The sequence below is a fragment of the Cherax quadricarinatus genome, chromosome 35 (assembly GCF_038502225.1).
Source record: "Cherax quadricarinatus isolate ZL_2023a chromosome 35, ASM3850222v1, whole genome shotgun sequence".
Lineage (NCBI taxonomy): Eukaryota > Metazoa > Arthropoda > Malacostraca > Decapoda > Parastacidae > Cherax > Cherax quadricarinatus.
In genome coordinates this window covers 20476552-20487436 of record NC_091326.1, presented here as the reverse complement: position 1 = coordinate 20487436, position 10885 = coordinate 20476552, and the positions used below count along the sequence as shown (strand labels likewise).

The 10885-nt window shown below is 46.6% G+C and overlaps 1 protein-coding gene across 3 annotated transcripts in view; it reads left to right on the top strand.

The window, feature by feature from the left end:
- The first annotated feature begins 727 nt into the window (after nucleotides 1–727).
- The window catches only part of LOC128695100 (cyclin-dependent kinase 20), a 91468-nt gene continuing 81310 nt past the window's right edge, over nucleotides 728–10885 (top strand). Inside the window, exons 1-2 of one of the 3 annotated variants that reach the window (XM_053785506.2) lie at nucleotides 728–904; nucleotides 2741–2938. In XM_053785506.2, the coding sequence (XP_053641481.1) occupies nucleotides 2747–2938 (192 nt within the window). In that variant the 5' untranslated portion in view covers nucleotides 728–904; nucleotides 2741–2746. The remainder of the gene's footprint in view (nucleotides 905–2740; nucleotides 2939–10885) is intronic. The other 2 variants (XM_070091430.1, XM_053785507.2) reach the window with 2 other exon arrangements.

Here is a 10885-nt window from a genome sequence, read left to right as displayed (position 1 = left end):
CAGTACTGCATATGGCCAGCAGTAACAGCCTGGTTGATCAGGCCCTGATCCACCGGGAGGCCTGATCAAGGACTGGGCCGCAGTGGGGAGGGGGTTGACCCCCGGAACACCCTCCAGGTAGGTAGAGACACTGCTGGTGCTGCCTCAGTGTCGTTGTAAACTCTGCCAACCTGGAATTTACCTGGAGGTCGTTCATGGGGTCAACGTCCTAGTCCTTGACCAGGCCTCCCAGTGGGTTAGGGCCTGATCAACCAGGCTGCTACTGCTCTCTTTCATATTTACAATAAATAAATAACCTACAATGTAACACAATATGCTTTTTAATTAGTTATTGAAAACTAAATTTCTTGTTTTATTGCTTTTAGCCGTTAATAACGACGTGCAATCGTCCTTCTATTCCATATGTTTTGACTGTAAATATTAACAATATAAATAGATCAAGGAAAACAGTTTTTAAATAAAACCTAACAGCAAATATCACTATAATCCAATATCTTACAACAGAATATAAACCAGTACGTCATTGATGCTGGCGCACTATATAATACTGACGTGATGATCGTCGAACTTAAACGAAAATGAGAAATTTGCGTAATTATTTTTATTCTCATTTCATAGTTTGAAATTCGCGCGTGCTTGGTGCTGCCATCTAGTGGAGGCTTGGTGAAGCTGTTGCCATGGTAACGTCCCCTCTACATGTCAACAAACAATTCGCCAGCTGGCGAGGAATACTCGTGAATTTACTTCAAAGTTTTCGGAGTAAATAAAGCTTCAAGGGAGACCCCATGTGAAGACAGTGATGCTAACAGCGATTACAAGAAATAATGTTCTGAAGACCAGCCATACTGCCTCATAATGTCTTGGGCGCAATTTTTTTTCACAGCGGTGAATTAAATCATAACAGGTGAATAAATCGTATAAATATTTATTTGCAATTTTTTTTACGGAGTGAGTTAGTTGAAGTAATGAGTAACAAGTTTACTTGCAATATACAAAATTATATTACCTTTCACTCCTGTTTCATAAGTGAGTTCTCAAATTCAAAATACAAGAATATATAATTTTTTTTAAAGAGAATAAAAACAGGATTTCTTTCACTGTTAAATTTCACAATGGATAAAACTGCCCGTTATATATGCTTCTATATTCTTATTAAGTGTTATTAATATTCAATACACAGGATCTATATTTTGACGTTAATGACTGATTCCCAAATCATGGTATATTCATATTTCAAACTACATTAGCATGATTTCAACCTTGAAAATTGTATATATATATTTTATTCAGATCGCGTGGGTATGAAATATGCATTTTCAGAATAAAAGATAAAATCTGGTGTGGTAACGAAGGACGGTAAGTGTCATGGGACGAAGTGAACCATGTTGGATGTATTATAATTATGGGGGAGCGCTAAACCCGTAGGATTATACAGCGCATGTGGGGGGATGGGAGGCATTCAGGCTCAATTCAGGGAACTGGAGCACAGATCCAATTCCCTAGATCAAGAGCCCCTCACCAGCATCAAGGAACCTCCCTTGAGGGGATGTTGGATGTAATGAATGGGAAGTAGTTTCCAGAAGTGGGAGAAGGATGGAACTGAAGAAGGTTGAAGCAGAGTTAAACAACGGGAATTGTTTTGCTGTTCTCCAGGACGAGTGTGCGATTGTTGACAATGGTTAGGGTAGGTAAGATTCGTCAGGAAACAAGACGAGTGTTCCAGACGAGGGTCTTATGTCATATGATGACCCGCCACTGGAACTTTTTGTTGGTAGATAACAAGACGAATGTCTTAACGTGTGAAAAACATGACTTATATATTGTTGAAGACTCTCGGGTTAGATATACATATTGAACATTCTGTATCAAGGATGGGAAGACAGATGGTGTGTGTGTGTCCTTGGAACAAGTGTGAGTGATGTACTTAATAACAGGTTAGAAAAAACCATATCAGGTAATGGGTTGAACGTTATTATCTGTCTTAGATAATAACGTTGATGTTGGGAAATGCACGAGAAAAAATTTGCTGGCAAAGTACAAGGCAGCTATTAATTTAATTAGGTCACAGGAAGGGATTCCAATCATATGTAATATTTTACATATGAGGGATTCTTGATCCAAGGAAATGTTTCCTCTAATAAATAATCCTGAACTGTACATACCTGGAGTATACCTGGAGAGGTTTTCGGGGGTCGGCGTTCCCGAGGCCCGGTCTGTGACCAGGCCTCATGGTGGATCAATGCCTGATCAACCAGGCTGTTACATAAGTGTCTTGTTCCACATCTCGTCGGTATCACCACACCATTGTTCACTAAAACATTTCTTAGTAAAAAGAGAGGCGTTTACAGGCCAGTTAAACGAAGACGGAGTCACCTTATTGGCCAATATATTCAGTTTAAGAGATAAGTGAAAAGGGAAATAGGGAAGGCCATGAGAGAATATAAAATTAGGATTGCGAGAGAATCGAAGACCAACACATAGGCTTCCTTCGGGTATATAGGAATAAGATTTGGGAAAATATAGGTTCATTTAGATTACTGTTAGTAAAATAAATGTGTACTATTTTAATAAGTGTTTCCTCTGTTTTTGCACAAGAGGACATAAATGAAATCCCAGAAATAAATAATTATACAGGTCAGGACGAGAGTAAATTGCATAGTTCTCAGACAACTAGATAGATTTAAATCAAATATGTTACTCGTCTCTGATGAGCAAGTAAGTTTCTTTGACTGCTACCCAGATCAGCATGGGCATGGAGGCGTACACTGTGGTGGGGAGGATTGGTGAGGGTGCCCACGGGGTGGTGGTGCGAGCTAGACACAACCTGACAGGGCAGATGGTGGCACTAAAGAAGATCCCACTGAGAAGGCTGGACCAGGGTATGCCAACCACGGCACTCAGGGAGATAAAGGCACTACAGGAGATCAATTCCAAACACGTAAGACATAATTATTATTATTATTATTATTATTATTATTATTATTATTATTATTATTATTATTATTATTATTAATCATCTACTTATTCTGTAGTAAAAAAATTATTTTATAAAAATTCATATATATATATATATATATATATATATATATATATATATATATATATATATATATATATATATATATATATATATATCTATATATATTATTTTTTATTATCACACTGGCCGATTCCCACCAAGGCAGGGTGGCCCGAAAAAGAAAAACTTTCACCATCATTCACTCCATCACTGTCTTGCCAGAAGGGTGCTTTACACTACAGTTTTTAAACTGTAACATTAACACCCCTCCTTCAGAGTGCAGGCACTGTACTTCCCATCTCCAGGACTCAAGTCCGGCCTGCCGGTTTCCCTGAACCCCTTCATAAATGTTACTTTGCTCACACTCCAACAGCACGTCAAGTATTAAAAACCATTTGTCTCCATTCACTCCTATCAAACACGCTCACGCATGCCTGCTGGAAGTCCAAGCCCCTCGCACACAAAACCTCCTTTACCCCTCCCTCCATCCTTTCCTAGGCCGACCCCTACCCTGCCTTCCTTCCACTACAGACTGATACACTCTTGAAGTCATTCTGTTTCGCTCCATTCTCTCTACATGTCCGAACCACCTCAACAACCCTTCCTCAGCCCTCTGGACAACAGTTTTGGTAATCCCGCACCTCCTCCTAACTTCCAAACTACGAATTCTCTGCATTATATTCACACCACACATTGCCCTCAGACATGACATCTCCACTGCCTCCAGCCTTCTCCTCGCTGCAACATTCATCACCCATGCTTCACACCCATATAAGAGCGTTGGTAAAACTATACTCTCATACATTCCCCTCTTTGCCTCCAAGGACAAAGTTCTTTGTCTCCACAGACTCCTAAGTGCACCACTCACCCTTTTCCCCTCATCAGTTCTATGATTCAAATCATCTTTCATAGACCCATCAGCTGACACGTCCACTCCCAAATATCTGAATACATTCACCTCCTCCATACTTTCTTCCTCCAATCTGATATCCAATCTTTCATCACCTAATCTTTTTGTTATCCTCATAACCTTACCCTTTCCTGTATTCACTTTTAATTTTCTTCTTTTGCACACCCTACCAAATTCATCCACCAACCTCTGCAACTTCTCTTCAGAATCTCCCAAGAGCACAGTGTCATCAGCAAAGAGCAACTGTGACAACTCCCACTTTATGTGTGATTCTTTATCTTTTAACTCCACGCCTCTTGCCAAGACCCTCGCATTTACTTCTCTTACAACCCCATCTATAAATATATTAAACAACCACGGTGACATCACACATCCTTGTCTAAGGCCTACTTTTACTGGGAAATAATTTCCCTCTTTCCTACACACACACACACACACACACACACACACACACACACACATATATATATATATATATATATATATATATATATATATATATATATATATATATATATATATATATATATATATATATATATATATATATATATATATATATATATATATGTATATATATATATATATATATATATATATATATATATATATATATATATATATATATATATATATATATATATATGTCGTGCCGAATATGTAAAACTGGTCAATTAGCAAGAACTCATTTAAAATTAAGTCCTTTCTAAAATTTTCTCTTATACGTTTAAAGATGTATTTTTTTCATTAATGTTAATGTTAAAATTTTTAATTTTGCTCCAAAAGAATCTTAGAAAACTTACCTAACCTTATTAAAACAAGAACAATTTATTTTAGCCTAACCCAACTAAATATATTTTAAATTTGTTTACAATAATTTAATACTAAACAAACACAGTGAAATATATTTTTTTCGTTAGGTTCAGAATGATTTTGGCGAAATTATTGCATACACAAATTTTCATTTGTCCTATATGGCAAGATGAGCGTTGCTATTTAAGCCAAGATCGCAAGTTCTGCCTATTCGGCACGACATATATATATATATATATATATATATATATATATATATATATATATATATATATATATATATATATATATATATATATATATATATATATATATATATATATATATATATATATATATATATATATATATATATATATATATATATATATATATATATATATATATATATATATATATATATATATATATATATATATATATATATATATATATATATATATATATATATATATATATATATATATATATATATATATATATATATATATATATATATATATATATATATATATATGCATATATACACAAGACAAACCACGGGGGGTTAGAAATCTTTAGCTTAAAAGTACTTTCACACTTCTCGTTGCGTCATCAGGAGCTATGCAAAATTGCAAGGCAGCAACTGAAGGAGTGAGGGGAAGTTGTTCCTGAGTAGCGCAGTGGGGGTTGACACCAGCTGTAGCTTCACTTAACCTGGTGTCAACCCGCACTGCGCTACTCTAAGGAAAAGCTTCCCCTCACTCCTTTAGTTGCTGCCTTGCAATTTTGCAAAACTCCTGATGATGCAATGAGAAGTGTGAAAGTACTGAATATATATATTCAAACAGCTCCGGGGAGAACCTTGAGTTTTCCCTGAGGTACGTTTATTGTCTTCTGTGAGGATGAGGGCCCCCAGTAAAGTTCTAGAGGTGGTACCTCCCTATATATATATATATATATATATATATATATATATATATATATATATATATATATATATATATATATGTGTGTGTGTGTGTGTGTGTGTGTGTGTGTGTGTGTGTGTGTGTGTGTGTGTGTGTGTGTGTGTGTGTGTGTGTGTGTGTGTGTGTGTGTGTGTGTATTAGTATCAACAATGACTAGCCAAGAAGTCGAACCCATGCTGTTGTGGCCTGCCTCATGGTGGGCGAAAACTCATGACGCCTTAATCCACGGGATCACACAGTCCTTAAGTAGCGCATCCAGCAAAACTGGATGCTGTACTAGTTATCCAAGAGCATACGTTGGTGTGGATGACTCTATGCTAAATTCATTCTACTCTCTGGTGTACTAGTACAACGAGCCGTATTTTATATTATTGTACCCAAGAACAAGTGGTATTGATCAATAACAACACCGCGACTTGTTCGTGGGTACAATAATATAAAATACTGCTCGTTGTACTAGTACACCAAACAGGGAGCAGAATGAAATTAGCCTAGAGTCATCCACACCATCGTGTGTCCTTGGGTAGCGAGTACAACATCCAGTTCTGCTGGATGCGCTACTCTTAAGGATTGTGTGATCCTGTGGATTAAGGCGTCATGAGTTTTCGCCCACTATGAGGCAGGCCAAAGCAGCATGGGTTCGACTCCTTGGCTAGTCGCAATGTTGTTATTGATCAATACCACTTGTTCGTGGGTACAATAATATATATATATATATATATATATATATATATATATATATATATATATATATATATATATATATATATTCGGATTACATGAATTTCTTTATGATTAATATATATACGCTGATGATTCTTTGAAACAAAAAAAGGAAAAAATACAAATATAAGACTGACTCAATTAGGATAATTAATACACATAATTAGGAGCCATTTGAAGTAATTATCATGTATAAGATTACTCTCCTTAATTGATATCTTGAATAGGAAGTGTGTGTGAGTTGCGTGAGGGTGGGAGGATCAGTGGAGGGGATGGTGGGGGGATCAGTGGAGGGGATGGTGGGAGGATCAGTGGAGGGGATGGTGGGGGGATCAGTGGAGGGGATGGTGGGGGGATCAGTGGAGGGGATGGTGGGAGGATCAGTGGAGGGGATGGTGGGGGGATCAGTGGAGGGGATGGTGGGAGGATCAGTGGAGGGGATGGTGGGGGGATCAGTGGAGGGGATGGTGGGGGGATCAGTGGAGGGGATGGTGGGGGGATCAGTGGAGGGGATGGTGGGAGGATCAGTGGAGGGGATGGTGGGGGGATCTGTGGAGGGGATGGTGGGGGGATCAGTGGAGGGGATGGTGGGAGGATCAGTGGAGGGGATGGTGGGGGGATCAGTGGAGGGGATGGTGGGGGATCAGTGGAGGGGATGGTGGGGGGATCAGTGGAGGGGATGGTGGGGGGATCAGTGGAGGGGATGGTGGGGGATCAGTGGAGGGGATGGTGGGGGGATCAGTGGAGGGTATGGTGGGAGGATCAGTGGAGGGGATGGTGGGAGGATCAGTGGAGGGGATGGTGGGGGGAACAGTGGAGGGGATGGTGGGGGATCAGTGGAGGGGATGGTGGGGGGATCAGTGGAGGGGATGGTGGGAGGATCAGTGGAGGGGATGGTGGGAGGATCAGTGGAGGGGATGGTGGGGGGATCAGTGGAGGGGATGGTGGGAGGATCAGTGGAGGGGATGGTGGGGGGATCAGTGGAGGGGATGGTGGGGGGATCAGTGGAGGGGATGGTGGGAGGATCAGTGGAGGGGATGGTGGGGGATCAGTGGAGGGGAGGGTGGGGGGATCAGTGGAGGGGATGGTGGGAGGATCAGTGGAGGGGATGGTGGGGGGATCAGTGGAGGGGATGGTGGGGGGATCAGTGGTGGGGATGGTGGGAGGATCAGTGGAGGGGATGGTGGGAGGATCAGTGGAGGGGATGGTGGGGGATCAGTGGAGGGGATGGTGGGGGGATCAGTGGAGGGGATGGTGGGAGGATCAGTGGAGGGGATGGTGGGGGGATCAGTGGAGGGGATGGTGGGAGGATCAGTGGAGGGGATGGTGGGAGGATCAGTGGAGGGGATGGTGGGGGGATCAGTGGAGGGGATGGTGGGAGGATCAGTGGAGGGGATGGTGGGGGGATCAGTGGAGGGGATGGTGGGGGGATCAGTGGAGGGGATGGTGGGAGGATCAGTGGAGGGAATGGTGGGAGGATCAGTGGAGGGGATGGTGGGAGGATCAGTGGAGGGGATGGTGGGAGGATCAGTGGATGGGATGGTGGGGGATCAGTGGAGGGGATGGTGGGGGGATCAGTGGAGGGGATGGTGAGAGGATCAGTGGAGGGGATGGTGGGAGGATCAGTGGATGGGATGGTGGGGGTTCAGTGGAGGGGATGGTGGGGGGATCAGTGGAGGGGATGGTGGGAGGATCAGTGGAGGGGATGGTGGGGGGATCAGTGGAGGGGATGGTGGGAGGATCAGTGGAGGGGATGGTGGGAGGATCAGTGGAGGGGATGGTGGGGGGATCAGTGGAGGGGATGGTGGGAGGATCAGTGGAGGGGATGGTGGGGGGATCAGTGGAGGGGATGGTGGGGGGATCAGTGGAGTGGATGGTGGTAGGATCAGTGGAGGGGATGGTGGGAGGATCAGTGGAGGGGATGGTGGGGGATCAGTGGAGGGGATGGTGGGAGGATCAGTGGAGGGGATGGTGGGGGGATCAGTGGAGGGGATGGTGGGAGGATCAGTGGAGGGGATATTGGGGGATCAGTAGAGGGGATGGTGGGAGGATCAGTGGAGGGGATGGTGGGAGGATCAGTGGAGGGGATGGTGGGGGATCAGTGGAGGGGATGGTGGGAGGATCAGTGGAGGGGATGGTGGGGGATCAGTGGAGGGGATGGTGGGAGGATCAGTGGAGGGGTTGGTGGGAGGATCAGTGGAGGGGATGGTGGGAGGATCAGTAGAGGGGATGGTGGGAGGATCAGTGGAGGGGATGGTGGGGGATCAGTAGAGGGGATGGTGGGAGGATCAGTGGAGGGGATGGTGGGGGATCAGTGGAGGGGTTGGTGGGTGTATCTGTGGTGGGGATGGTGGGGGATCAGTGGTGGGGATGGTGGGAGGATCAGTGGAGGGGATGGTGGGGGATCAGTGGAGGGGATGGTGGGAGGATCAGTGGAGGGGATGGTGGGAGGATCAGTCGAGGGGATGGTGGGAGCATCAGTAGAGGGGATGGTGGGAGGATCAGTGGAAGGGATGGTGGGAGGATCAGTGGAGGGGATGGTGGGAGTAACAGTGGAGGGGATGGTGGGAGGATCAGTGGAGGGGATGGTGGGGGATCAGTGGAGGGGATGGTGGGTGGATCAGTAGAGGGGATGGTGGGGGGATCAGTGGAGGGGATGGTGGGGGATCAGTGGAGGGGATGGTGGGTGGATCAGTGGTTGGGATGGTGGGAGGATCAGTGGAGGGGATGGTGGGAGGATCAGTAGAGGGGATGGTGGGAGGATCAGTGGAGGGGATGGTGGGAGGATCAGTGGAGGGGATGGTGGGGGATCAGTGGAGGGGATGGTGGGAGGATCAGTGGAGGGGATGGTGGGAGGATCAGTAGAGGGGATGGTGGGAGGATCAGTGGAGGGGATGGTGGGAGGATCAGTAGAGGGGATGGTGGGAGGATCAGTGGAGGGGATGGTGGGAGGATCAGTAGAGGGGATGGTGGGAGGATCAGTGGAGGGGATGGTGGGAGGATCAGTGGAGGGGATGGTGGGGGATCAGTGGAGGGGATGGTGGGAGGATCAGTGGAGGGGATGGTGGGGGATCAGTGGAGGGGATGGTGGGAGGATCAGTAGAGGGGATGGTGGGGGGATCAGTGGAGGGGATGGTGGGGGGATCAGTGGAGGGGATGGTGGGGGATCAGTGGAGGGGATGGTGGGAGGATCAGTAGAGGGGATGGTGGGGGGATCAGTGGAGGGGATGGTGGGGGATCAGTAGAGGGGATGGTGGGAGGATCAGTGGAGGGGATGGTGGGGGTATCAGTGTAGGGGATGGTGGGAGGATCAGTAGAGGGGATGGTGGGGGATCAGTGGAGGGGATGGTGGGAGGATCAGTGGAGGGGATGGTGGGAGGATCAGTGGAGGGGATGGTGGGAGGATCAGTAGAGGGGATGGTGGGAGGATCAGTGGAGGGGATGGTGGGAGGATCAGTGGAGGGGATGGTGGGGGATCAGTGGAGGGGATAGTGGGAGGATCAGTGGAGGGGATGGTGGGGGGATCAGTTGAGGGGATGGTGGGAGGATCAGTGGAGGGGATGGTGGGAGGATCAGTGGAGGGGATGGTGGGAGGATCAGTGGAGGGGATGGTGGGAGGATCAGTGGAGGGGATGGTGGGAGGATCAGTAGAGGGGATGGTGGGAGGATCAGTGGAGGGGATGGTGGGAGGATCAGTGGAGGGGATGGTGGGAGGATCAGTGGAGGGGATGGTGGGGGGATCAGTGGAGGGGTTGGTGGGAGGATCAGTGGTGGGGATGGTGGGAGGATCAGTGGAGGGGATGGTGGGAGGATCAGTGGAGGGGATGGTGGGAGGATCAGTGGAGGGGATGGTGGGGGATCAGTGGAGGGGATGGTGGGAGGATCAGTGGAGGGGTTGGTGGGTGGATCGGTGGAGGGGATGGTGGGAGGATCAGTGGAGGGGATGGTGGGAGATCAGTGGAGGGGATGGTGGGAGGATCAGTGGAGGGGATGGTGGGAGGATCAGTAGAGGGGATGGTGGGAGGATCAGTAGAGGGGATGGTGGGAGGATCAGTGGAGGGGATGGTGGGAGGATCAGTGGAGGGGATTGTGGGGGATCAGTGGAGGGGTTGGTGGGAGTATCAGTGGAGGGGATGGTGGGGGATCAGTGGAGGGGATGGTGGGAGGATCAGTGGAGGGGATGGTGGGGGTTTGGGTGGTGGGGTTGGTGGGAGTATCTGTGGTGGGGATGGTGGGAGATCAGTGGAGGGGATGGTGGGAGGATCAGTGGAGGGGATGGTGGGGGATCAGTGGAGGGGATGGTGGGAGGATCAGTGGTGGGGATGGTGGGGGATCAGTGGAGGGGATGGTGGGGGATCAGTGGAGGGGATGGTGGGGGGATCAGTGGAGGGGATGGTGGGAGGATCAGTGGAGGGGATGGTGGGAGGATCAGTGGAGGGGATGGTGGGGGATCAGTGGAGGGGATGGTGG